Here is a 27,694-nt window from a genome sequence, read left to right on the forward strand (position 1 = left end):
ATGGCTGGGTATTCGAATTCTAATGATCCATTGTTCATTCATCCATCTGATACTCCAGGTATGAACATAATCAATGAGCAGTTGCTTGGAGTTGATAATTACGGTGTCTGGAGTCGTGCCATGCTCATTGCTTTACGTGCGAAGAATAAAATTTCTTTCATCGATGGAACATGTTCTCGACCAGCTCCGGGAACTCTTTCTCTTGCACAATGGGAGCGTTGTAATGCCTTGGATTTATCTTGGATTATGACTACTGTTTCTAAGGAAATTTTTGGGGGCATAGTCTATTCTACTGAGGCAGCTACGGTTTGGGCAGATTTGAAGGAACAATTTGATAAGGTTAATGGATCTCGCATTTTTTCCATTCACAGAGATATAGGTCGTTTAACTCAAGGAAACAACACTATCTCTGTGTATTTTTGTCGTCTTAAACAACTTTGGGATGAATTTGGATCTTTGGTCGCATTGCCTTCTTGTGAATGTCCTACTGCTCGCAAGTATATAGAACACGATCAACACTTGAAGCTCCTACAGTTTTTGATGGGCCTTAATGATAGTTTCATGCATGTGCGAAGTCAAATTCTGATGATGGTGCCTCTACCTAGTATTAGCCAGGCTTATTCGTTGATTTGCCAATCGCTCTTTGCTTGCTGTGGAGGCTTCTCCATCTGTTTTTTACTCTACACAACATAAGGCAACTGATTCGAAGAGGACTGAATTTTGTTGTGATCATTGCCATGGTCCTGGTCACACTAAAGCCTTTTGTTATAAGCTTTTTGGTTATCCTCCAGGTCATAAACTTCATAATCCGCAGAATTTTAAACATGCTTCCAAGAAACCATACAGGTTTTCTCATAAGGACAGAAAGAATCCAGCTGAAGTGAATATTGTTGAAGACACTACTGATACACTTTCTACAAGGGAGACTTCCATTTTTACTCCTGCTCAATATGCTGAAATCATGAAGATGCTTGAGAATACTTCTTTGAAATCTTCAGATGCTCCCATTGCTAATGTGGCAGGTTGTTTTTCTACCTTTGGCAATGCTCCTTGGATACTTGATACAGGGGCTAATGAGCACATGACTAGTGATTTTTCATTCTTCTTTGTGTCAAATCCTTACCTAAACCATCTAGTTCAGTTAGGTTGCCAAATGGTGATCGGGTTCATATCCATAGTGTAGGATCCATCCAACTATCTGAACAATTTGTTATCCATAACGTCCTCTATATTCCTCATTTTCATTTTAATCTCCTCTCTATTTCAAAATTTTCCAAATCCCTTGACTGTGTTCTCATCTTTCTTTCTCATTTGTGTCTATTTCAGGACCGCAAGAGTGGGAAGATTATGGGGATTGGTGAGGAGTCTCATGGTCTATACTACCTCAAATGTTTTCTACCTCCATCTTCTTGGTTTACAGTTAGCAACACTTTTTCTTTACAGTCTCATGTTCCTATTTCCTGTACTTCAATTAATACTGATATCTGGCATAAACGTTTAGGACATATGTCCTTGTCTCGAATGTATATGTTGTCTTTTATTGATAATAAAGAATCTTTACACTCTTGTTCTGTTTGCCTCTTATCTAAACAAACACGTTCAGTGTTTCCTAAGGTTAGTATGTCTCGGGCTTTACAGGTTTTTGCCCTAGTACATATGGACATACGGGGACCATTTCGTGTTCCTACCTATAATGGAGAACGTTATTTTTTAACCATTGTTGATTATTTCTCTCGTGCAACTTGGACTTATCTTATGCAATCCAAGTTGGACATCCTTCGAATTCTTTAGTTTTTTTCTGTTATGGTTCAAACACAATTCCACTCCAAGATTCAGATCATTCGTACTGATAATGCATCTGATTTCTTTAAACATGAATGTACTGATCTGTTTTCTTCACTTGGCATAATTCACCAAAGTTCTTGTCTCTATACTCCACAACAAAATGGTGTTGTTGAACGGAAACATAGACATATTTTGGAAATTGCTAGATCTTTAAGATTTCAATCTTCTCTTCCTTTGAAATTTTGGGGTGATTGTGTCTTAACAGCCGTCTATGTTATCAATCGTACTCCAACTCCACTTCTCCATAATAAAACACCTTTTGAATCACTCTTTAATAAGCCACCTTCATTTGATCATCTCAGAATTTTTGGTTGTCTCTGTTACATTACCTCATTAGTTGTTCCCCACAAATTTTCTCCACGAGCACAGGCTTGTGTTTTTCTCGGTTATTCCAATGTGCAAAAAGGTTAGGGGGTTCATGGATATTCAAACACAAAAATTTTATGTTTCCCGTGATATTGTGTTTCATGAGAAGTCATTTCCTTTTGCCACTGCTGCTTTTGATTCTCCTATCTTTCCAAAGTCTTCTCCTATTATTGATTCCTATGATTTGATTCCTGATCAATCTCCTTCTACTCTTGAGCCTCCAGATCCGATTATTCATGTTTCTCCACCTATACAATCAGCTCCTCAGTTGCGTCGATCATCCAGAATGTCTAAACCACCTAATTGGACTACTAATTATTTTTGCCCCATCTTATCTTCTACCACAAACCTTTCTTGTTCCTATCCCATTTCTAATCACATTCAGTATTCTTTTTGTTCTGCTCCTTATCAAAGTTTTTTAGCCAAGATTTCTTCCGTTCATGAACCCCGATTTTATCATGAAGCAATTTCTGATCCTAGATGGCAGCAGGCAATGGATCTAGAACTTGAAGCTTTGGAATCTAACCATACATGAGATGTGGTGGAATTACCTCCCAATGTTAAACCTATTGGATGTCGTTGGATTTACAAAATTAAATTCCTAGCAGATGGGACAGTGGATAGATTCAAAGCTCGCTTGGTTGCCAAGGGCTATACGCAACAATTTGGTATCGACTTTCATGATACTTTTTCTCCCACTGCCAAGATCGTTACCATTCGTTGTATTCTTACATTGGCTGCTATGCATAACTGGCCTTTATTTCAGCTTGATGTTGCCAATGCTTTTCTCCAAGGGGACTTAGATAAAGACATTTACATGAGTCTTCCTCAAGGATACAAAATCAGTGATTCCAACTTGGTTTGTAAACTGCGCAAGTCCATATATGGTCTTAAACAGGCATCTCGTCAATGACATTTTAAGTTTGCTAGTGTGATGCGTGCTGCTGGCTATACTCAATCCCAGCATGATCATTCCTTGTTTGTCTGCAATTCTAAGTCACATATAACTCTTTTAATCGTCTATGTTGACGATATTATCATCACTGGAAGTGATATGAATGCCATCACCATGCTCAAGTCTTTTTTGAATTCTAAATTACGCATTCGAGATATGGGTCCATTGCGATATTTTTTGGGAATTGAAATAGCTCGTTCCAAAGAAGGGATATATCTTAATCAACGGAAATATGCTCTTGAGTTAGTCACTGATCTTGACCTCTCGGGTGCTAAACCTTTTAATACCCCTATGAAACAACACAGTAAACTGACCAGTCATGATTTTGATCTTCATCTCCATCAGGATCATTCTAAAGAGTCATCTGATCCTCTGCTTTCTGATCCGGATAAATTTTGCCGATTGATTGGTCGTCTTATCTATCTTATTGTCACTCGTCCTGATCTTTGTTATGTTGTTCAACATTTAAGTCAGTTTATGCATGCTCCAAAGGAATCTCACATGAAAGCTGCAATTCGAGTGGTTAGGTACATCAAAGGTTCTCCTGGACTTGGCATATTTTTCCCTGCTCGAAACTCACTCCAACTTTCTGGATATTGTGATTCTGATTGGGCGTCATGTCCTATGACTCGTCGTTCTCTTACGGGTTTTTGTATTAAACTTGGTGATTCTCTCCTCTCTTGGCGCACAAAGAAACAGAATACCATATCTCGCTCTTCGGCCGAAGCTGAATACCGAGCTATGGCTTCCACTACTTGTGAACTTACTTGGATTACTGGACTTTTATCTGATATGGGTGTACAGTTTTCTGGCCCTGCGTTTTTGCATTGTGATAACCAAGCTGCTCTTCACATTGCTACTAATCCTATGTATCACGAGCGAACTAAACACATTAAGATAGATTGTCACTTGGTGCGGGAGAAGATTACAACAGGCTTCATCAAGACACTACATATTTCTACTTCTCTTCAACCTGCTGATCTTTTCACCAAAGCTTTGGGTCATGAAAAATTTTCGTTTTTGTTGTCCAAGCTTGGTATACGTAACCTATATCAAGCTTGCAGGGGGTCTGTTGAATATAAGCAAAGTTGACAAAGTCGTATTCACGCTTCTATTATTTTAGTTAAATGAGTTAGCTAAGCAAGTTAGTTGGTAAGCGTCTATATAAATATGTACTATTTCTGTACAAATCAAAGTAGCTCAATATACAGTTTTTCTTCTCCATTTCATATTAACAATTATCCACTGTGATCCGACAATTTTCTAAAATTTGAACACAATGCTCGGTCAATGTTTCTCTCGTATAATCATTCCCGGTAAGCATTGATGTCCTACATGGTATTCTATCTATCATCCACAGTTTTCTTTTACGAGCCATGCACTAGTTGATATAACATCCATTTCTCAATCTCATCATCGAATGAGGAATAATAACCTATGTGTGAAGTATCTGCCATGTATTTTATCTACACATTTAGTTCACAATAATTAACATTGACAAATAAGAAATTCATATAACCATATATCAACACTCATAACAAAAAAATAATAAATTTTAAATAAAAACGCAACAAAATAAAAATTATATATCATATATGTCCAAATTTAATTTAAATAAAAATTTAGCAAAGAGTAACTTCCTATGTTCATCTCTATCAATATAAAAAAATATCATAACTTCATAAACTATAATAAAATCTAAAGACTTCTAATCCAAGCTAATTTATGTCTTCGAGCCATCTTCATAAAAAGCGATCGTCATGTAGGATCAAGGAATGACTTAGTTGACTTCATAAACAAGTTTTCATCACCAATATCATCTTCCAACTCACGTAATGCATCCATGCATTTTTCAATAGAGTACTCATCAACTACTGGGGTTATCTGAGTATTATATTTGTTAGCCTTAGCAAAACAAGCTTGAGTAGCAACTTCTAGATAAAGGTCTTCTTTGTATAAAATCTTCCTTGCTTTTTTTTTTTTAACCTCTTGATCCTTCTTGCTTTGTGCTACTAGATGTATCTAAAATAGGCCTCTTAGCAAAAGAATTTGTAGTCAAGTGCACTTCCTCATCATCATCAAAATCTAAAGAGGTATTTACATTAACCTCAAGAGCTTCATTTACTTGACTTTGTCCTGGTGCAAATGCAAAGTTGCCAGTTGAACTACTTTTTTTGAAATATTTTTGTCCAAACATAATGACAATATGGAAACAATTTGCATCATCTATGCATTTTGCATAAATGAAACTATAGAATTAATGAAAGAATGAACCCGTTACTTTTGAAATGTTAAAATATTTTTTATAGAATAGTTTTTCAAAAACATATTTATTTTTAAAACATTTTAAAAAAATTTAAATTTTTTTTTTTTATGAAAACATTTTATAAACATTTGTCCAAACGGAGCCTATAATTTTACCAAACTTATTTCTCAAGTGATTTCAAGTATTAATTAAAAATTATAAAAAGATTTTACCTTCTTCTTTTTTTTTTTATTTACTTTTTTTCCTTCGAGGAGAGGATTTTGCCATTTGCGTTAACAGGAGACTTTAATATCTTCAGATAACGTGTCTAAAATGCCAATTGCTACATCACAGAAAAATGAAACTTAATTATTTTCAAAAAAAATTATATATTCAAGTCTTCTTCTTATATTAAGACCTCGTTTGGTTACAAAAGTCGGACCAGAAAAGCACTTTTTTTAGTGCTTTTTCAGTTAATATGGTGTTTGAATGACCAAATAAGTGCTTAAAAAACATTTTTTTAAGTCAAAAAAGAGCTTTTCCAAAAGCCAAAAATTATAGCTTAAAAAATCACTTATTTTAAAAAAATATCTACAAAATCAGTGTTTTTTAAGTCAAAAAAAAGCTTTTCCAAAAGCCAAAAATTATAGCTTAAAAAATAACTTATTTTAAAAAATCTCTACAAAATCCAAACGGACTCTAAATCTAAAAATCACTAAAACCTTTTTATATTTCATCGAAACTTTCACGTTAAGAAAATAAAGCCATCTCACCCACTTTTAGTTTAGAGGTCCCCACCTATAATTTTTTTTTTTTTTTTGACGGAAAGAGATTAAACCCTTGCTAAACATATTTAGTATTGAATTATTGGTGAGACGTGTCACCGAGGACCTTTGTTTCACGAAATCTCAACCGTCTATCAAATGTAAAAAAATTGAGTCGTTGAAGGTAGTACATGAGCACTGCATAGACAAACCCATCTACCACATAGATAGATTTGTTCCATCCCGAGTTGATCAAAATCAATCTTATTATATGTAAATTTTCATGATGTCCAATGCATAATTTCATGTGAAAATGATATCAGCTTTACAATAACCCTGTGCTTAAATAAAATACAAAGAATGACGATATGATGTTTCAAAAAATCATTGTATCAGCTTTGCAACAAATAGTGGTTGAATTGTTTACGAGAAAAAAGTACAAAAAAAGAGAGAATGAGAAAAAAAAATTTTAAAAAAAAGGGTGGAAAGGACATGATACCGAAGAAAAGTCATTTTCATCTTCTAACTTTACATGTTTTTTTTTAATTAATAAAAAATTTAGATATTGATCGACTAACATTTTACTTTTGAGTTTTGCATTTTGAAATTATTTTTACTGAAGTTCCCAATTCAGCCGAAAATGGTCGATTAGGTTGTAAATCCGATTATATGACAAAACAATATGAAGACTGGCAGCTTCTATGCTACACTACATCGGGTGCATCTGCCCTTCATGGGACATGGGGCCCACTGAAGGGCCAAGATCCATTGGATGAAAAACATCCGGTGGAGCAAAGATGCTGTCATCCTATTTTAATTTTTTTTTCAAAATATTTTTTTTTATAATTTTGATTTGATAGGTATCATTTTAAGTTACATTTCACGAGGATTATTTTCTTTCAAATTGAAAATACCCCAAGTTTGTTGTCATGCCATAAGATTTTATGGCATAATCATCAATTTGCGTTATATTAGACGATAATTTGGTAAAAATAGGACCAAATAGCCAAAAATTACAAGTTAAACGGACCAATAACCAAGTTTAACTAGTTACTTAACTAAACAGAATGCAGATAGAACTTTAGGACCAACATGACCCTTTTTTCTTCCCCATTGCCTGGTCAATTGAAGTCCTCCAAAGACATCTAACTCATGATGTCATCTCTCTTCCAAATTTCCAATAAAGGTTCTACTATTGGTGAGGTGGTCAAATTTCCTTGAACTTCACCTGGACATGTTTTGAACACCAACTCGGCGATCGAATTCGCTTAGCATAGACTAAGTAGATACCTGATTAGAATACAATATCCAAGCTGCATGCTTCTTTTTGAAACTTCCATGGCATTGTCATGCTGGATAATCTGCCGTTTTTAACACAGTATTCTTTAGAGACTAGAGAACCTCGCATTTATCCTATAATAATCAATACCTATCACACTGGAAGAGAGAGATACAGGAGGAATAAGGTGGATGATATCAAAATGCATATGACAAGAACAGGAAAGCGTTGCTTTACATTTCATGACAAAACATGTAGAAAGCAACATAGGATAATTTAGAAGACCAAAACAAGAAGCAAATATTCATCTATTCTTGAGTTGTCTCTGAGATATAAATGCCCAACAAAGATCCACATTGAGAAACATTCAAGCTCCTATAATTGATTCTTCTAAAGAATAAACTCCACCACAAATGGTGTAGAATAAAGAGCTGATAGCCTAGCGCCAGGACATTTGGTATGTAACCATGATAAATTCAGTTCACCAACGTTCTCTTGGTTTGCCATCTGGAGACAATGGAATTAGATCTTTTTCATCACTTTTCCTTGAGCCATTAACTTGCTTAACATTTGGTTTGCTCCGTTCAAAACTCGACGATGAATCATCTTCTTCACTGTTGAATTTTGGAGGCAATTCATCGACATCACTCCAATCATCCTCGTAATCCTCATCCTCATCCTCATCCTCACCATCAGCAAGATCATCAATCTCGTCAATTGCTAAATCGTCGATGTCGGACCATTCATCTTCGACATCTTCACCAGATCCACCCTCAGGTTCTGTCCCTACTGCTTGATCTGAACCAGCCTTTGAAATATTTCTTCTCGGGAATCTTGGAACATTAACAAGTGCACGAAGTTTCTCCTTGATGAGCAACAATCTGTCCTTTTCTATCAAATGGGAATCTTTGTACGCTTCGCGTAGGAACACTGAGTCTCTATCCCCTTTCAGAGACACGTAAAACATGTCCGGATGCCTGATAAACATCCCCCTGAGCTGCTGAGAGAATCTAAACTCATCTCGAAAATGGGTCAAATGATCGACAAGTGTTCTCTTCTCAACAGTGAGACTCAAGATCTCATGAACAACACCACAGGCATGTTTTTCTTTCTCCAGCGTACCAGACCTGAGTCCTGAGAATTCAGAATAAGGTGATATGTAAGGCATGTCTCTAAATTGACTAATCCTTCTCATCTCACCTTTGGTAAGGTTGAGCCCCCTAGGTAGCTTCACTCTATTGAACTTTGGGCTTCTATCAATAATTAAATTTCTCTCTTCCATCTCTCTTTCCTTATTCTCGTCTTCCGCTAGCTCTGCTGCAGATACAGCAAGCTCAGGATCCCAATCAGTCAACTCAAGAGCTGGCCCTCGACCAGTTGTAACAACCTTAAAATACTGCGGATACCGCTGACAAATGGTATCGCAAAATTCCAAAGGCAACCCAAAATCATTTTTCAAATGTGCAATCTTCTCCAAAAGAACCCGTTTGTCAATCGACATCATCAACAACTTCCTCAATTTAATAACCAACAAATCCTCCATTTCGTTCCTAATCCTCATCTCCTCGAGGTATAGCCTCTCCGCCTCGGGTGTCATCTTGAACCTAAGGGAATAAGCCCCTTCTTCCACAATCTCAAACACAGCAGGAAACTTCTTCAACAAAGAAATAAATCGCCTCCTTTTTTCTAGTCCCAAAGTTTTCCTAAACCTACCCAAATGACGAAGTGCCATAATTCTATCTGGCTGGGACGTCAAAATCTTCCTAATTTTCAAAACTAATTTAAGCTTTTTGTCCCTTTGAATCACGTTATCAAAGGGAAGCTCTTTCCTCCTCTTCACAACACCTGCTCTTATTACAGGAAAAGGCAAATGATCTCTCCTTGTATTCCACAAAAATCCATTCTTCTCCTGAAAGACTAATTTTTTCCCCAGAAACGGAGTCTTCCCCGACTGTTTAGCACATAATGATGAATGGCCATCAAAACAGAACTTGGGCTTTTGAAGCGGTGATGACTTATATGAAAGAAAAAATGGAAAAGTACCCACTGAAGATGAAACTCTCTGGGTAGAAATCAACAACTTTGGTTCCATTATAATCTCTAGTTTCTTCGTGGAAGCAAATGGAAATATATCATAACACAGCAGAACACACACTAAGAATTACCATTCATGCATAAATCCATAAGAAGGAAACGGGATTGATGGGAGTCGCGAAATTAAGTGACTGACCTCGAGGAACAAGCAATTCGAGACGTCTGGGTTTACCTAAAAACTCAAAACCCTCTCCAAGATATTTGTTTCTACTTCGTGCCAAGTGTTTCTGGGTAACGTATTCTTGTGAAAGAAAAAAGAAAAGATAAGATCGGAAAAGGCGCTTCTTTTTTAGGGAAATGCGACTCTTAACTTCACCTTGGCTCCGGCCCACAACTTAGCCATCAAAGTTTCCTACAACAATTTAGGTGTCTTTGGAGAAATTAATGGTTTCAATAACGAAATAATTCATCAATATATATTAAATATTTTGATAAGTATTTTGAAGACAAACACGATTAATTTTAGGCTACTTTTAGCCCAACTTGAAAATCCAATGACGTGAATTGTATTTGGCATGCGTGGTCTCTAAAATAAATATATGGGTAAATCACAGTTGAGGACTTGAGGTGCAAACAAGTAAAAGTCGAACTCGAGTATCATGCTACTCGATTTCGTGAGTTCGAGTTTGACTCATACACAGTCGAGTATTCAATTTGAAGTTTCGACTCATGAAAAAATCGAGTTACTCGAACTTGTGCTCTAAAAACTCGGAAGTGTTTTGTAGCATAATTTTAGAATTTCAATTTTATATTTACATAGACAAAAACACCCTTAAATTATATATCTAAAAAAATATATGTATAATTTTTGGTGTAGCTCGCGAGCAATTTGAGCAGAAGTAATAAAAAGTAGATATCGACTCAGAGTTGAAGTACTCAAATTTGATTAAATCAAACTCGAAATGAGGTTCGAACTACTCACGTGTATCTAAACATGCTTCCACCTTATATCACAAATATCATTATTCTAAAACTAGCATATCGTTAGTCTAAAAAAAAAAAAATCCCTAGCATATCATTATCGGAAAAAACACACATCTAAGTTGAATTTAATGTGATAAAAAAAAATACAAGGAACCAAAAACCAGAGAGGGTTGCATTTCTGTTCTACGCGGCAGGATTGCAGGAAGGTACTTGAACATATTTCAGATTTATTTTCTTTTATTTTTGTATTTTTATTACCAAACATGTTCCAGACTTCTGTAGTTCAAAATATCCTCAGCCACACAATCATTGGAGCGCAAAACAGTCCCCCCAATCCATCTACCCGCAGTGGAACGTGTCATCTATCACTTGTATACACCTCTAAGTTCCCTTCTAGTTTGCACCAACTTATTACCCCGACTCACTATCACCAGCCACTTGCCAAATATCCCATTGCACAGCACATGAACCCCAAAAACAGCGGACTAGCTGTAACAAAAAGAAAAAAGCCAAGAACTTCAAACCAGCTATTACTGTTGTATGTTATGCTTCTCATGGTTCTTAGAGCTTAAAGGATTGTAAATAAGTGTTTCGGATCGTGTAATGGAGGCCCTTAATGCAGTTGGCTTGACTCCAATTTCGGTTCTTGCTACAAGATCGGGGCCCAGAAAAAATCTGACGCCAGCCATCGTTTCCCCATCCAAGAATCAATCTTTTCCCGTTTCAAGATGTATGGCGGGGGGTCTGGCACTGTTATCTTCGGCTTTGGGTACTGATTTTGCTAGAGCATTGACATATGATGAAGCTCTACAGCAATCCGTGGGCAGATTGGCCCCCGATGTTGATGTCAGTGGAGTTCTTGGTAGCGTGACCAGTTTTGTTACGGAGAATCCCCTTATCGTGGGGGGCGGAGCGGTGTTCCTTGCATTACCCGTGGTGGTTTCTCTGCTCAGCAAATCCAAGAATTGGGGAGTGGAGAGTGCGAAGACTGCTTATGCGAGATTGGGTGAGGATGATAAGGCTCAATTACTTGATATACGGGCACCGCAGGATATTAAGCAAGTGGGGAGCCCGGATATCCGGAGCTTCAAGAAGAAGCCGGTGGCTGTGGTGTATAATAAAGATGAAGACAAGTCAGGGTTCTTGAAAAAGCTGTCTTTGAAGTTTAAAGAACCCGAAAGCACCACATTGTTTATTCTTGATAAGTAAGAATTGTCACCTGTTTCGTGTTTTATTTCTTAAATCTGATAGTTCACAACTTTCAATCCTTTGTTTACTCTTCTGAAATTGGTCATACTTTGTTATACTGGATTTAAATTCTTAAAGATAGGACTATGATATCGGGAGATGATCTAGCTTGCGCAAGTAGGGCTAGCTATTAGCTACTGGAATAAACAAAAGAATTCATATTTGATACGGCTCAACAAAGTTCATGGTATGCTGCCACTTGTAGGCATCGTTGTTTGTTGGTGTAATTTCATGGTGATTGACACTTCATCGATAAATCATTTGTGCCATTGCATAAATCATTGATGAAGAATGGAATTTTATTGCCAAAATAACAACTTTGTACAATTGTAAATACCTTCACATTGCGGGTGTTTCGGGCTTAAGTAATGTAAAGTTGCAAGTGCAATGGCCAAAGTTGATGTTTTTGAATTTTGATGAAGCAGACTCGACGGAAACTCTGAACTTGTGGCAGAGTTGGTTGCGGCAAATGGATTTAAAGCAGCTTATGCAATCAGAGATGGCGCAGAAGGATCGAGAGGATGGACGGTGCCTGCTTGCTTTTGTTCTGAAATTTCATAAAACAAAATTCATCAATATTAATCAGGGACTCTTGTTTGAAACTTAACTTACAAATGATTAAAATAATGCAGAATAGTGGCCTTCCTTGGATAGTTCCAAGTAAAACGTGGAGCCTCAACCTCAGCGATTTGACCGGCAGCGTTGGGGTAATGTCTTGTCTTGCACTATTTTACCGAATACATTTTAGTTAATAAGTAAGAATTAAAGATCCCTTCAAGTTCAAATGTACCATGTTCTTAATTTATCCAAAGCAAATGCCAAGCCTATAATTAGTATATTTGCAGGATGCCTCTGGTGCTTTGCCTATAATTCTTGGTGTTGCGGCTGCAGCTGGTATTGGGATTTTGTCTTTTACAGAGGTTCGACATCGATGGAGTTTGATATTTGTGATATTCGGGGACTATTGTCTTATCTTTTCAATTTATTGTACAGGTGGAAGTACTTCTCCAAGTTTTGGGTTCTGCTGCTCTTATTCAGTTTATAAGCAAGAAACTCCTCTTTGCAGAGGTCTGTTTTTTTATTTGATTTCTTGATTCTTCTTGCGGATTTTTTGTTTTCGATGTTAATATTAGAATATTAGTTCTTATGAATTTATCTGATTATTAAAAACTTGATCAATGACAAGCAAATACAGCATCATACGTTGCTGAAATATCATACCGTTGATACGGTCACACTGAAACAAGTTTTGATCATTTGCATCGACAGGATAGAAAGCAGACTATACAGCAAATTGAATCTATCTTGAACAATAAAGTCGCTCCAAAAGAACTTGTGGGTGACATACAGGTACCTGCCATAGCGAATGTGACCTTGTTAGTGAAGGTTCAATTCGTCACCGAATTTTTGAAAAAAACCTTAAAAAATACACATTGTGAGACTAATTTCTTACATAATTTTGATTTGAAAATCCTTCAGCAAATAGGGAAGGCCCTTCTACCCTCGTCTGTGAATAGCAAGGCTCTGCCTGCTCCTGTTGAAAGTGCCGTCCAGACAGCTGAGCCCGTGCTTGAGGGGAACAGTGCACCAGCAAAAGTAGAAGCAACTCCAGAGGTCAATTCTGTCCCACAAGCAGAAGCTGAAGATGAGTCTCTTTCGGGCACTTCGAGGCCACTCTCACCCTATCCTAATGTTAGTTAGTAAACAATATGCTTTACCAGTTCTTTGAAATTATTTCAGTTGTTTATATTTTCAATATCTTATTATTCTTACTATTCTTGTTGATATATGCAGTATCCTGATTACAAGCCTCCATCTTCGCCTATACCTTCGCAGCCATAGAGTAGAACGGAAGAAGCACAAATACTTATTTGTGGTCAGATTTCTTGGAGTTTTAGAACATATTATCCCTTTCACGAGAGGTTTTGAGCTAACAAACAATGTATATTTTGTTACTGCCAGAATGTGTGCCATTTCTAGTATATCTAAATTTCAGGTTTGTAAAATTCCTTGAATGGTGTTGAGTTTTTTTCTTCAGCAATAAAATTTTACAGTCTCCGTGTTTACGAATCGCAACTTTGTTCTAAAAAAACAACCATCTTCTAGAATTCATATTACCTATCGGGATATTATTGGAAAAGTAGTACAAGTCATATTCTTTAAGGGAAAATTTCCTAGTTGGGATCTCTTTCAATTTATCCCACTGATTAATGTTGATTTTAATAACTGCTTGATCAACGGTGCTACAGTTTAACACGTGACAACATTTTCATTATTTATTTTTAAAAAAAAATTCGTTAATAAATAGAATACATTATAAAAGGAAAACGGAGTGGATGAAAGTTGCAGATTCAAAAGAATTCGTGAGATTTATTTTTCCAACATAATATTGTAAGTTATACAATGTGAGAATACAAAATTTGAACCATGGTTATCTCACAAATATTTTTTTCTATTATGACTATTTTTTCTGTCCAAACTTTTTCGAATGAATATGTTAATTTTTTTTTATTAAGTGCGATTTATCTAATTAGGTAGTGTTTGGAGGAGCTTGTACGAGCCACTTATCAGCTTTTCCGGCATAAAATTTCAAAATTTTGTGAATAAAAAGCTGATAAGTACTTTCTATAAATTTTTCCAAACACTAAGTTAGTTTGATCTATGACATCCTTACTATATTATAATAGCTAAACTCATTAGAAACATTACTTTTAGTCATTTTAATAGGTTTTTAAATTTAGCTTTATCATTCTTTCAAAATATTCAATAATTAAGAGGCAAAAAATTAATTTATAATTCAAAACTTCTCACACCTTCTCCATACACACTAGAAGCTTAAATTATGAAGAATTTTATTAAGTTAAAAACGATTTCAAATATAGTGAACTCGTCCCCCCGTTCTTTCTTCTGTCACAGTTCGAACTTTCTAACACTAACTGAGGTCATATCCAAAAAGAAATTAAAATATATTGAAAGAAATCATTTTATTTTTATTTAGCTTTTGGCATCATTTTCAAGGCTTATTCTAATTATGTGGGGGCCCGAGCTCTTATTTATGGGCCCGACCCCTGAACGGCCCAGATAGAACTTCCACATTTTCAAATACTGAAACCGTAGAAAATATATGAAACATGGCCAGAACGAAACATCCTGCTGTCAGCCGAACCACCCGCCGTAAACCCGCCGGTGAGCATCATTGTGGGCGAAACGTTTCCGCTTCAGTTTTTCATTTCGACCGACTTTTCGGAACCCTAATTCATCTTAACTTTCTGATTATTGTTTGCAGGAGGTACTCCAACTTCAACTCATCAGGTTTGGTGAAATTCATCTAAATCTTGCTCTATTAGATTTTTTTTATTTTCAGAAATGTGATTTTTAACTACGTAGAAGTAGAATGTTATTGAACTTTGTGATTTTAATTTCTTTAGCGTTCCTCTCGAACAAGGAGTCCTGGCAGTGCTCAGACAAGTGAGTTTCTCACTTTTCGCGTTTGTGTGTGTTTTGTTTTACTCCTGTTATTTTTGTGTAAGTTTGGGAGTAAATATTTAGCAAATATTCTCGTCAATACTTTTCATATTTGTATTAATATTGTTTCCTTTATCTTCTAAAGCTTTCTTTGTATATTGCAACGTAAGTTAGGAGTTTATATTGTGTATATCTTTATAATTTCCTAGGAACTTCTTTGTATCTATTTATACTGGTTGTTCATATCAATAATAAAATCAAGTTCCATAACTTCTATATGGTATCAGATTTCCCTTGGCTAACGCCACGCCTCTAAACATCACCCCTTGCTGCCGCCCAGCCTCCCAAGCCGTCCACCCCAGCCGCTAAACACCATCATGGCCGACGCTGCTTCCTCTGTTTCCGTCGTCCCTCCGGCCTTAATCTCCATCTAACACTACTGCCCAAATACCTCTCAAACTAACTTCATCCAATTACCCGGCTTGGCTGCTCCAGTTTCGTTCCCTACTCATTGGGTACGACCTTATGGGTTTTGTTGATGGCTCCAATCCATGCCCACCGTCCACTCTTTTGAAAGATGATGTCACCCTTTCCAATCATGCTTACTCTCTCTGGGTTCGTCAGGATCAACTTCTTCTCAATGCCATAACTGGTTCTCTCACACCCACGCTCATCCCCTTTATTGCTTCCTCTACCACCTCACGTGGTCCACACTGGCCAAGACCTATGCTGCCCCGAGTCGTGGCCGCATCCTCCAACTCAAAAATCAACTTGCAAATCCGATCAAGGGATCCAAAACAGTAACCGACTTCATGCATGGCATCAAGGTCTCTGTGGATGCTCTCGCTTTTATGAACGTCTCCTATGACTCTGAGGATCTTACACCCACACTGGCCAAGACCTATGCTGCCCCGAGTCGTGGCCGCATCCTCCAACTCAAAAATCAACTTGCAAATCCGATCAAGGGATCCAAAACAGTAACCGACTTCATGCATGGCATCAAGGTCTCTGTGGATGCTCTCGCTTTTATGAACGTCTCCTATGACTCTGAGGATCTTACACCCACACTGGCCAAGACCTATGCTGCCCCGAGTCGTGGCCGCATCCTCCAACTCAAAAATCAACTTGCAAATCCGATCAAGGGATCCAAAACAGTAACCGACTTCATGCATGGCATCAAGGTCTCTGTGGATGCTCTCGCTTCTATGAACGTCTCCTATGACTCTAAGGATCTTACACTTAAGGTTCTTAATGGCCTGGATGATTCCTACAAGGAACTCTCTCATGCCATCCAAGCTCGTGACACTCCAATCTCCTTTGACGAGCTTCACGAAAAATTGCTCAACTTTGAAGCACAGCTAATACTTCGCCAATCTGTCGTGTCTGGTCCAGCTACCGCCTTCCCTGTATCTCGCTCCACCAAGTCTTCTCATGCCAGTGCAACCTCTGGGCAGCCCCATTATTTTGGTTCGCCGCGCCCCCGAGACCCTCGCGGACCCACTCCATGGGCACCACGGCCGTCCTCGGCCTCTTCTGGCTCCTCTCCCCGGCCTTATCTTGGCCGCTGCCAACTCTGTGCTACTCCTGGACACTCTGCCAAACGTTGTCCTAATTTTCAGTATTTGCCATGGACTCCATCCTCGTCGTCGAGTCCTGCTCCTCCCGCCTACATGCCTCCACATGCCCACACCGTGTCGCACTCTTTGGCCCAGCCCTCCTCTACTGAGTGGCTTCTTGACTCCGGTGCCTCTCATCATGTCACCACGGACCTTGCCAATCTATCGCTTCATACACCTTATGATGGGACCGACACCGTGACAGTTGGAAACGGCAGTGGTTTGCATATTTCTCACACTAGCTCTCTTTCACTACCTACATCTACTACTCCTATTTTACTTACTCATGTTTTGTGTGTCCCAACCATGACTAAAAATCTGATTTCGGTCACTCAACTTTGCCGCACTAGTAATGTTTCTGTTACTTTTTTGTCCTCGTCCTTTCAGGTGAAGGATCTTCGCACGGGGGCCCTTCTTCTCACCGGAATATGTAAGCGTGGAACCTATGTGTGGCCGCCGGACACCCTCTTCCTGTCTGCTCCTGTTGCTCTTCGTGCCACTTCTGATTCCCTTTCCTTGTGGCACTCTCGCTTAGGTCATCTCTCGTCTGCAATTATGCGTCATTTAGTCACTTCCAAAGTTTTTTCTGCTCCTCCTAATTGTTTTCCGAATTTTCATTGTAATTCTTGCAATATTAATAAAAGTCACAAGTTACCATTTTATGAGTCAAGTCTTACTTCCTCCCGCCCCCTCGAATTACTTTTTTCTGATGTATGGTCCTCCCCTGTTATTTCCATGGATGGTTACAAATACTATGTTATCTTTGTTGACCATTACACGAAATATGTTTGGCTGTACCCTCTGCAGCGCAAATCTGATGTCCTGTCTGTTTTCACTAAATTCACTCCCCTGGTTGAAAATAAATTTAAAACTAAAATCGTCACCCTCTACACTGACAATGTTGGCGAGTTTCTGGCTCTTCGCCCCTTTCTCTCCACTCATGGCATTTCTCATCTCACCACTCCCCCTCATACCCCGGAACATAATGGATATGCTGAACGCCGGCATCCTCATATTGTTGAAACTGGTCTCACTCTGCTTCACCAAGCGTCTCTTCCCACTACCTTCTGGCCTTTCGCTTTTGCTGTAGCTACTTACACCATCAACCGCATGCCCAAATCCAATCCCTCTTTGTCCTCCTCTTACCTCTTTGTCCTCCTCTTATGAGAAATTATTGGTCACTGTCCAAATCTCACTAAACTTCGTGTCTTTGAGTGCTTGTGTTATCCATGGTTACGACCGTACAATCAACACAAGTTAGAACCCAAATCGCGTCTTTGTATTTTTCTTGGTTACTCCCTCACTCAAAGTGCATACTTGTGCTTTGATCCATTGTCTAACAAAACACTTGTCTCACGTCATGTCCACTTCGAAGGAGCTGAGTTTCCCTTTCTTCAACTTTGCCAATCCTCGAATCCCCCTGCTTCTGTCGATTCCCCATCCCCTCTTTTGTCGCTATCCCCCACGTTCCCTCCTCCGGCGTCCACCGTGGTACCACCTACAATCCTGCCCCCTTGCCGAGTTCCTCCACCGCCGCCCACACCGCAGCCCGTCACTACCATCCCCCCTCCACCCCCTGCTCCCCACCCCATGCTCACTCGCTCTCGGAACCAGATTCACAAGCCAAATCCCAAATACTCCCTTGTCACTACCACTAACTTCCCTGAGCTTGAACCCACATGTGCCAATATAGCTCTCAAAGATCCTCGTTGGCGCTCTGCCATGTCTCTTGAATTTGATGCACTACTTCGGAATGGTACTTGGGATCTTGTTCCATCTCATCCTACTCAGAATCTTGTTGGATGCAAATGGGTATTTCGCATAAAACGTCATCCTGATGGGTCTATCGATCGCTTTAAAGCCCGTCTTGTTGCTAAGGGGTTTCACCAATGCCCGGGAATTGACTACAGTGACACTTTTAGCCCTGTCGTCAAGCCTACCACTGTTCGTCTTATCTTGAGTCTTGCGGTGCAACACGGCTGGTCCTTGCGCCAACTTGATGTTAATAATGCTTTTCTGCAGGGCTCTTTAGATGAGGAGGTCTTCATGGCTCAACCTCCGGGCTTCTCTGACAGTAATTTTCCCACTCATGTTTGTAAGCTCAGGAAAGCTATATACGGGCTTAAACAGGCGCCCCGTGCATGGTATCATGCGCTGCGTACATTCCTATTGGGTTTTGGCTTCTCCAATTCCCTCTCTGATGCATCACTGTTTATTCTCCGTCGCTCATCTGCCACTGTTTATCTCTTGGTATATGTTGATGATTTGATTGTTACAGACAGCTCTTCATCTCTTATCACTGATGTTATTACCAGTCTGGCTGCTCAGTTTTCTCTCAAAGACCTGGGTGAATTATCTTATTTCTTGGGGGTTGAGGTCACTCCCAATGCTGGCGGTCTTATTCTCTCTCAACGAAAGTATATTGCTGATCTTCTCGCACGCTTTCACATGCAGAATGCCAAACCGGTTCACACGCCTTTGGCAACTGGCACGCCCTTATCTCTCAATGATGGTGCTCCATCTACTGATGCATCTCGATACCGCCAGGTTGTAGGTAGTTTACAGTACATTCTCTTTACACGTCCTGATGTAGCATTTGCTGTTAATCGCTTGTCCCAATTCATGCACTCTCCTTCTGAACATCATTGGGGTGCTGTCAAGCGCTTACTGCGCTATCTCAATGGAATTATTGCCTATGGTCTTCATCTTCGGAAGGATCATGCTTTTACTTTACACGGTTTCACTGATGCTGACTGGGCTGACAATCCTGATGACCGTTGCTCTACTGCCGCCTACGTTATTTTCTTAGGATCCAATCCAATTTCCTGGAGCTCCAAGAAACAGCGGTCTGTTGCTCGATCCTCCACTGAAGCCGAGTATCGTGCTATTGCGTCAGGTGCGGCTGAAATAATTTGGATCAGTTCTCTCCTGCGTGAGCTAGGCGTCTCTCTCACCTCCGTAACATTGGGGCCACTTATCTATGTGCTAATCCAGTTTTTCATTCTCGTATGAAACACATTGCGCTGGATTATCACTTTGTTCGTGAATTGATTCGAAGCTCAAAGTTGCGCATCTCTCATGTTTCCTCTCAAGATCAATTGGCAGATGCGCTCACCAAACCTTTATCCTCTACTCGTCTTCGTGACTCATCATTCAAGATTGGTGTTTTTCATGAATCACCATCTTGAGGGGGCCTATTAGCAAATATTCTCGTCAATACTTTTCATATTTGTATTTATATTGTTTCCTTATCTTCTAAAGCTTTCTTTGTATATTGCAATGTAAGTTAGGAGTTTATATTGTGTATATCTTTATGATTTCCTAGGAACCTCTTTGTATCTATTTATACTGGTTGTTCATATCAATAATAAAATCAAGTTCCATAACTTCTATAAATTTTATTTTGTCGTTTAATTTTCAGGTGTTGCTGTGTCTAAGCGTAACTTATGTCTTAGTTTCATTTTTGTGGGGTGTGTTGTGATACGTTTTCTTTAATTTTTTCAGCTGCTGGAGCTGGGCATGCACAAAAGAAGCGGCGGAACAGGCCCGGGACTGTGGCTCTGCGAGAGATTCGGAAATATCAGAAGTCCTGGAACCTTCTAATGCCCGCTGCTCCATTCATTAGAATTGTAATATCTAACATCATGTACATGCTTCCTTATAGTTTGTTTTCAGTCTCATCTTGTGGTTCTTTAGGACACTAGAATCGAAATTGGACCGTTTGTGGAACTCGATGCATAATATTCACTCATTGATTTTATGTTGGCTGTTTTTTATGTCTTTTTTGATGCCATGATATAAGTAATATCATTCCATGTCTGTTCTCTGGATGTCTGGTTTGCAGTCTTGTGGATAAAAAATGGACTAAAGGATGTCTATAGTATGAATGCTTTGTTAGATTTTGTTTTTGGGGTCTTACACGGTTGTTTACGAGTGTATGGCATCTAGTGATTGGAACGGGCATACTCAAGGGGCACTTATCTTTTTTTTCGAGTAACTGGTACAGAAGACCTGATTGGAATGTTTTTGGAACTCAATGGATATAATATGTTATTGCAACCTCTAAAACAATGATTATTCACTTTTCACTTTATTGAATCACTCCCTAATGAATTTGATAGATAACCACTTTTGTCGAGTAACTAATATTTGGAATGCTTTTTAAGCTTTCGGATGTCATGAGGTTATCAATATTGTACCAACTACCAAGAATGTATACAACTGTTTAGATAACCACTTAACTACAGAAAGTATTTAGGGTGATTATATGCTTGCAACTTATTTGGTGTTTGAGCCTCTGTGGTTTTAGTGTCGTATCCAGGGATGGTAACTGCAATAAAATGATTATTGGCTCTGTAGATAAAGCAAAACATTGAACTGTGAACCTACTTGGCACCGAAGCCCCAAAAGAATCATGAATTTGCAAGCTTTATTTGTTTCCTGAGAATTAAAATTTTGACCCACAGGAATTTTGTGGAAATTGTCCTATACTTGTCCGATGGACAAAAGTTAAAACTTACTTTCCTTGTGATTGACTTAGTATCTCAGGTGTGGTTTTTTCTCCCTCAAATTTGGTGTCCTGTACAATGTTAATTCACAGTCCACTGAAACATATGTTCATATCTGTTTTTCTCCCTGTTTCTATGAATGTGATTCTTCTTCTTGTGATACTATAGAACCAGTAGATATGTATCACATAAACACAGACATCCTTGTGGGATTGTTAATATGTGCCTTTATTATATGACATCACTTAGCATGACTTTTCATGTCAATGTTTGTAACATGATCGAAAATCAACTTTTGGCTTGAAATTCGAAATGGTAATGCAAGATTTGAAGCTACTTTTCCTGTGTTGGTTTTTTCTTATTAAATAAATCTGGAATGCCGAACTCCATTTTCATGTGTAACAGGTGAGAGAGATTACCTCCTTCTATGCTCCAGGCATCTCTCGCTGGCAAGCAGAAGCCTTAGTGGCCCTTCAGGAGGTACTAATACTTGTAATGTTTTGCAACTTGATTGAAGACATTCTAGCTTGAATCATTGCGATATGTTCAGGGCTTTCCTTTTTAGAGACAAAATTAGCTTCTCGGGATGACTCATATTGTGGCACCAATCTCTATAACATAGACTACTAGACTTTGTCCAATTTTTTGAGGCAAATTCATACAGTTTAAGAGAGTGTTTAATAATCAAGCTAACAGAATCAAATCAAACAAATAAACATAGCAAGAAAGTGGCGAAAATGCTAATACCTGACTCTGAGCTGTTTTCATTTCCAGATTTAGTTGGCGTTGTCTGAATTTGCTTCCTTTTGTTGGCACAACCTTATTATGGATTACTGCTGATGAGTGACACTTCCGAAAATGTGTTCACTTCTCAGAGCAACTAGTTAATAATAATTTTGGTTTTGATTTTGATTCTTGGTAATTTACCTCCATTCCTGATGTTGATCACGGTCTCACAGCCCACACTACTAAGATGATGATGATTATCTGACTTTCAAATTTATAAGGAAGTTTTAATATCATCATACAGGTTGATCGTAAGATTTTGATAGACTAGTTTAAATTACTTCTTTCTTGGTCAACAATTCTGTTTATCCTTTCACATTGGATGATTATATACCTGGGCTTGCTGCAATAGCCCTACTATCCCTTTCTTGCATGTCATCTCCATCTTAGTTTGAGTTTGGATTGAGGGATGGAAATCAAGGATATCGGTGGTGCGATATGATTTGGAGAAGGATTTGAAGTTTGGATTTCAGATGGCACCAATTTGGATGTATTTATTTGTTGATGCAAAAGAATAAACCGAAAGATGGTGAATATGAAATTTACTCATATCTACATGATTCCAGACATTTAAAGCTTCGTTTGGAGAAATACTTATAAACTGTTTTTGTAAATTCAAAAGTTGTTTTAATTAGTTGGGATAACTATTCTATAAAAATGTTTTTTACAATTAAAAAGAAGTATTTTTTTGTTTTCCATCCTTGCTATCAATTATAAAAAAACATTTAAAAAATACATATCAGTTGTTCTCTAAACACTATAATTGAAGAACATTTTTTTAAAAATGTTTTATAAAATTTTGTCCAAACACATTCTTAAAATTTTAAAAACGTATTTAAAGTACTGGTCCAAAAGGACCCTAAGAGTGTAGAATTTTTTTCTGTATGATACCTAAACTATTTAAGCCGGGGCATAATTTGACCTTTTGATTTCTGCTTATTTTAACATGGCTATTGTTTGACCCTTTTTAGCTTGCTCGTGTAGGCTGCAGAGGATTACATAGTTGGACTGTTTCAAGAGGCGATGTTGTGTGCAATTCATGCAAAGCGTGTAACTTTAAGTAGGTCATGATCCTTGCACTTGTTTTAAATACTTTATACTGATGGTCAGCCTAAATTAGTTTGCATGAAATCAACATAGTTCAAGCGCTTGAACTAACTGATTTTCTTTTGTTTGATGTTTTTCGCTGAACTTATCATCACACGAATCAACCTATATCTTGTTGAATCAATCTTTTCTCGATGCTCCTAATTCAATGCCATTTTTTAATTGCTCAGTGAAGAAGGATTTTGAGTTGGCCCGGCGAATTGGAGGTAAAGGGCAGCCACGGTGAAAGCGTGTCAGCTAGCTCATCACTGTTCAAGATGGTTGTTGATGATTTGACTAATAACCCCCTCATTGAAAAAACTGTGAGCATTTATTCAATGTAGAATTGCATCTAACCATTAGGCAAGGTCATTGACAGTTAGCTTTCACTTCGATGAATGGTAGTTGGCGTGTTCATATATTATTGTGAAACTGAAAAACCTCTATCGGAGTCATGGAAGGAGAATTCTTTTTCGGTCCGCTTATTTCTGTGTTGTAATTCAATAGATATGTCATCTAAATCATCGAATTTAAATTTTATGTGTTCCTCCTCCTGTCATACACCGGGTTTCTGTTTTTTAGCTTCTTTCTTTGTTCCTTTCTTGCCTTCGATTTTTTTTCATTTGTTAAAACTTAAGCATTTCTTTGTTCCTTTCTTGCCTTCGATTTTTTTTTTTTTTCATTTGTTAAAACTTAAGCTAGGTATTTTTATTTGATTACGTTGTTGGGCTAGTTCAGAATAAGCACTTAATTTAGTTAGTGTTTGGAAAAGCTTTTATGAAGCATTTCTCAACTTTTCATATACAAAATTTCACAAAAGTTTGTTAAAAAAAATTGAGAAAGTTTTTCTAAAAAATCTCAACGTTACTTAAATATCTGCATGCCCACACTTTCTGAAATTAAGGAGGCACAGTACTATGATCTTTTTCTTGAATGCAGAATGCATTTCTCGCCGAATAATCTTGAAAAAATCTGCTAATAAGTACTGGGTCTGCAATATATCATTACTACATTTAAATGCAACTAATTAAATAAGCACGTGGATTGGCCCATTTGATGTTACAGGCAACCACACCCTGCTAGTAATTTAACCTTGAAGCTAAATCCTATCCTATAGGGCTATTGCGGCTTGCCTGTAAATTTAGCTCGTTTTATTAGTCCCTTCTGTTTGGCATTTCCTCGATGTCTTAGATTTCGATTCACCTGAACAGATATCTGAAGCTCGTGAATTGGTTCTATTTTCTTTCAATTTTTTCCCCCATTTTTTATAGTTACTTTTTACAACTATTTATAATCTCAATTTTAATTAAAACTAGTGTATCCTGTTAGATCGATGATTCATGTATACTATTTTTAATCTAATCTATTAAAACTAAAATTAAAATTTATTTGTTGTTTAATAATGGCGTGAAATGACGTTAAAATAGAAAATTAAAGTTAAAATATTTCTTTATGTAAAAAAAAGTTAAAATATTGCTAATCATTTTTAAAAAAATTAAAAGTGTGTATTTTGTCAAGATATACTAATTAGAGACAAACAATAAAGTTACTAACATTAATTTTTGTGATATTGTTTAATCAAATGAATGACCCTAAAACTAATTAACTAGGTTTCTGATATGTTATAGTACACAGATGGATAGATATAAGATATTAAGGGAGTGTTTGCAATCACTAAAAAAAATGACGGTTAGATTTTAACTTTAAAAAATCACTTTTGTATGTTTTTTAAACCCAAATTATGTGCTAGCTTATGCTTAACTTAATTGAATTTCAAAAGCTAGTTATATGATGATTATGATTTTTAAAAAATGATTATAATAAAATAGTCAATGTTAAAATCAATCTAATCACTTATTTATCAAATACTACCCAACTTTGATTTTTAGATTTTCACATTTATTTTCAAATACTACTAACTTTTGATTTTTCTTAATTTTTTTATAATCTATAAATTTAATCACTTCTAAAAAAGCATAATCTTTTGCAAATACTCCCTAAATCAACTGCTAAATTATTCTATAAAATCTGCAATTTTTTTTAAAAATATTTATGGTAAACCGGCTCAAGTTTAGCGAACAACAAAATCATTAATTGTCGCTTCATATTATATATAAATTAAGGTTAATTGTATATATTAAAACAACGAAATTGCTGAAAATATTCTATAACGATTAACTCTCATTGTTTTAAATTTTGAGTACGAATACACCTAAAATGTATACGGATAAAAGGCGAATGTTCAAAATTTGAAAATATAGGAATGAATATACTCAAAATTTGAAAACACAGAAAATTAATATATCATTTTTTTAACGTAAGTTTTTATTTATAGCAATTATGCAATTCACCCAATAAATTATCCAAAATATGGAAAGTATCATTCTCAGATCTAGCAATCATATATAGTCAGATTAAATTTCGAGGACAGTCCTACAACAAAATATATCATGTATGCACACACACACATATAGATTTATCTTAAGAAAATCAATGTATTCAATGAATAACTATTAATGTCTATAACTTAATAATTAGTCATTAAGTTAAGATAGACAATGAAATTATAAATTAATTCATATTAATAATTAGTCATTAGTTAAGATAGAAAATGAAATTATAAATTAATTCATATTTAAATTAACTTGTTAAACTAAATAGTGGAGGACATTTAAGAAAATTAATCCACAGTTGAAAGTGACTTATTTATAATATTGATAGATAGATATATTGTTTTAAATAAATTACTAAATTAGTCTATATATATAAAACAAGAAATCGACGTTTAATCATGTCTTCCTGTCTACGAAAAGAATATCATAAACAGTTCCCAACTTTTTCATTTTGCCTCTTCCTCTTCCTGTTCCTGTATGGACAAGTGTCGGCAAAACCAACCCAAGATTCAAGATGATGCGTGCAGTACTGAAGGTGCTCTTTCAGATCCACACGTAGTACTAGATAGATATATAATGTTATAATTTAAGTCTATGATGATATCTTTAAACTTATTTTTGGGTTATTTTTTAAACCATTTTTGGTGCAGAGGTGAGCAGTATCGAAAGGGAATCCGTAGACATGAATGAGCAAGAAGAAGATATCATTTCAAGAATGCACAGGCTCGTGGGAGACAAGTAATTAAATTAAAACCCATATATATATTATATGTATTAATTAATGCATGCTTCCATCTTATTAATAAGAACGTTACTGCTATTAATGAACTAAAATGAACATGCATGATTGATAAATATTAAGCAAGCTTGAAAATTCTTACAGTACTGTAATATCTGTTAGATATATAGCTAGCTAGGATTCTAGCTGCAGGGGTTTATTACAGTAGTGGACCTAGGATTAATCTTTTGTTTGACATTAACAGAATGATCCATATATATTCCAGATGGACTTTGATAGCTGGGAGAGTTCCCGGTCGAAAACCCGAGGAGATTGAGAGATATTGGTTGATGAAAAACAACGATACTTTCATGATCAAGAGCAGCAAAGTTGGGAATGTAGCAAAAGAAATGAAACAACTTCTCAGTTAGCATGCATTTGTGGCAATGGATTTGGTGGATTGATTACATTATGATATATATTACTACTTTAAATTATGTTTGAATTTGCAGGTTCAATAATCGATATCTATTTAATTGAAGGTGTAAGTTAAACTTAATTTCTTTGGAAGTTGCTGAATAAACATTTGTATGGATGCATGATTCGAGTTTATGAAATTGTTTAACATAAATTTTTTTTTTACATGAAAATATGTCGTCGCTACCTTTTGATATGTATTGTACTCTTTGTTTTCTTTTGAATTGGTTGATCCCTTCTCTTTAGTGAAATGTTTTTGCTCATGTTGTGAGCAAGATATTCAATGTAAATGTCCATCAATGTGTCGTGCATAGCCGGTGCAACTATGATTTCAAAATATGCTTCTCCCAACTAATGCTCCAATTCTACAAATTATGAAAATTGAATACTTGATATTGAACTTAATTTAGAAAATTTGCATTTTTGGTTCTGTATGTTTTTTTGTTAAAAAAAAAATTGGTCATTTAGTTATCAAAAATCATTATTTATATACATAATTTTCAATTTTGGTATTTTTCGCGACGTAAAACTATATTTGTTTCTTTGTAATTTTAGTCATCTATCTATCAAATTTTAAATTTAATTTTTTTTTTGAATTTTGATATTTTTCCAATGCATGTGATGTGACTCTAATATGACACCCACATTACACTCACATATGTAACGACATATCAACACTTGAGTTAAAAACAACAAAAATTGCATAGAACTAAAATCTCAATTTTCATAATAAAATATAAATAGATGACCAAAATTATAAAAAAATGACATATTTGACGAAAATTACAACATTTCCTTTAATTTACTCTAATAGTAGGGTTGATATGTACCAATTTTACACTACAAAAAATAAAAAAATATTTTAACAAATCAAATTGTACAAAATAAACATTAAATTACGAAAATCTATTATATCAATATACAA

The 27,694-nt window shown here is 36.6% G+C and overlaps 5 protein-coding genes across 5 annotated transcripts; 4 read left to right on the top strand and 1 right to left on the bottom strand.

Annotated features, from left to right (window-relative positions):
- LOC140878383 (uncharacterized) lies at positions 1 to 3,124 on the top strand. Its single transcript, XM_073281983.1, has 6 exons — positions 1 to 567; positions 659 to 1,156; positions 1,327 to 1,462; positions 1,604 to 1,614; positions 2,183 to 2,701; positions 2,978 to 3,124. The coding sequence occupies exons 1-6, from the start codon at positions 1 to 3 to the stop codon at positions 3,122 to 3,124; spliced, it is 1,878 nt and encodes a 625-aa protein (XP_073138084.1).
- A 4,430-nt stretch (positions 3,125 to 7,554) lies between these two features.
- On the bottom strand, positions 7,555 to 9,794 carry LOC140882430 (protein WHAT'S THIS FACTOR 1 homolog, chloroplastic). Its single transcript, XM_073288429.1, has one exon. It carries the CDS (start codon positions 9,544 to 9,546, stop codon positions 7,936 to 7,938), a length of 1,611 nt encoding a protein of 536 aa, XP_073144530.1. The 5' UTR covers positions 9,547 to 9,794; the 3' UTR covers positions 7,555 to 7,935.
- A 1,015-nt stretch (positions 9,795 to 10,809) lies between these two features.
- LOC140882948 (rhodanese-like domain-containing protein 4, chloroplastic) lies at positions 10,810 to 13,786 on the top strand. The gene is made up of 8 exons (XM_073289212.1): positions 10,810 to 11,677; positions 12,146 to 12,248; positions 12,353 to 12,427; positions 12,566 to 12,640; positions 12,714 to 12,788; positions 12,990 to 13,070; positions 13,200 to 13,412; positions 13,515 to 13,786. The coding sequence occupies exons 1-8, from the start codon at positions 11,076 to 11,078 to the stop codon at positions 13,560 to 13,562; spliced, it is 1,272 nt and encodes a 423-aa protein (XP_073145313.1). The 5' UTR covers positions 10,810 to 11,075; the 3' UTR covers positions 13,563 to 13,786.
- Positions 13,787 to 14,794: 1,008 nt separating this feature from the next.
- LOC140882526 (histone H3-like centromeric protein CENH3) lies at positions 14,795 to 23,729 on the top strand. Its single transcript, XM_073288582.1, has 7 exons — positions 14,795 to 14,906; positions 15,007 to 15,032; positions 15,149 to 15,188; positions 20,306 to 20,430; positions 21,715 to 21,789; positions 23,080 to 23,155; positions 23,373 to 23,729. The coding sequence occupies exons 1-7, from the start codon at positions 14,852 to 14,854 to the stop codon at positions 23,426 to 23,428; spliced, it is 453 nt and encodes a 150-aa protein (XP_073144683.1). The 5' UTR covers positions 14,795 to 14,851; the 3' UTR covers positions 23,429 to 23,729.
- A 2,274-nt stretch (positions 23,730 to 26,003) lies between these two features.
- LOC140885258 (MYB-like transcription factor ETC3) lies at positions 26,004 to 26,863 on the top strand. Its single transcript, XM_073292201.1, has 3 exons — positions 26,004 to 26,109; positions 26,225 to 26,312; positions 26,579 to 26,863. Exons 1-3 carry the CDS (start codon positions 26,052 to 26,054, stop codon positions 26,721 to 26,723), a joined length of 291 nt encoding a protein of 96 aa, XP_073148302.1. The 5' UTR covers positions 26,004 to 26,051; the 3' UTR covers positions 26,724 to 26,863.
- Positions 26,864 to 27,694: the final 831 nt, after the last annotated feature.

This window comes from Henckelia pumila, chromosome 2, assembly GCF_033568475.1.
Source record: "Henckelia pumila isolate YLH828 chromosome 2, ASM3356847v2, whole genome shotgun sequence".
Classification (NCBI taxonomy): domain Eukaryota; kingdom Viridiplantae; phylum Streptophyta; class Magnoliopsida; order Lamiales; family Gesneriaceae; genus Henckelia; species Henckelia pumila.

Coding starts and splice junctions, on each gene's coding strand:
- LOC140882948 (XM_073289212.1), top strand. CDS start 11,076: ATGGAGGCCCTTAATGCAGTTGGCTTGACTCCAATTTCGGTTCTTGCT. Junction 11,678..12,145: donor ACATTGTTTATTCTTGATAA/GTAAGAATTGTC, acceptor TTGATGAAGCAG/ACTCGACGGAAACTCTGAAC. Junction 12,789..12,989: donor AGAAACTCCTCTTTGCAGAG/GTCTGTTTTTTT, acceptor TTGCATCGACAG/GATAGAAAGCAGACTATACA.
- LOC140885258 (XM_073292201.1), top strand. CDS start 26,052: ATGGACAAGTGTCGGCAAAACCAACCCAAGATTCAAGATGATGCGTGC. Junction 26,110..26,224: donor TGATGCGTGCAGTACTGAAG/GTGCTCTTTCAG, acceptor TTTTTGGTGCAG/AGGTGAGCAGTATCGAAAGG. Junction 26,313..26,578: donor CACAGGCTCGTGGGAGACAA/GTAATTAAATTA, acceptor TATATATTCCAG/ATGGACTTTGATAGCTGGGA.
- LOC140882430 (XM_073288429.1), bottom strand. CDS start 9,546: ATGGAACCAAAGTTGTTGATTTCTACCCAGAGAGTTTCATCTTCAGTG.
- LOC140882526 (XM_073288582.1), top strand. CDS start 14,852: ATGGCCAGAACGAAACATCCTGCTGTCAGCCGAACCACCCGCCGTAAA. Junction 15,189..20,305: donor TCCTGGCAGTGCTCAGACAA/GTGAGTTTCTCA, acceptor TAATTTTTTCAG/CTGCTGGAGCTGGGCATGCA. Junction 20,431..21,714: donor CTGCTCCATTCATTAGAATT/GTAATATCTAAC, acceptor CATGTGTAACAG/GTGAGAGAGATTACCTCCTT.
- LOC140878383 (XM_073281983.1), top strand. CDS start 1: ATGGCTGGGTATTCGAATTCTAATGATCCATTGTTCATTCATCCATCT. Junction 568..658: donor TTAATGATAGTTTCATGCAT/GTGCGAAGTCAA, acceptor CTTGCTGTGGAG/GCTTCTCCATCTGTTTTTTA. Junction 2,702..2,977: donor CTGATCCTAGATGGCAGCAG/GCAATGGATCTA, acceptor CCTTTATTTCAG/CTTGATGTTGCCAATGCTTT.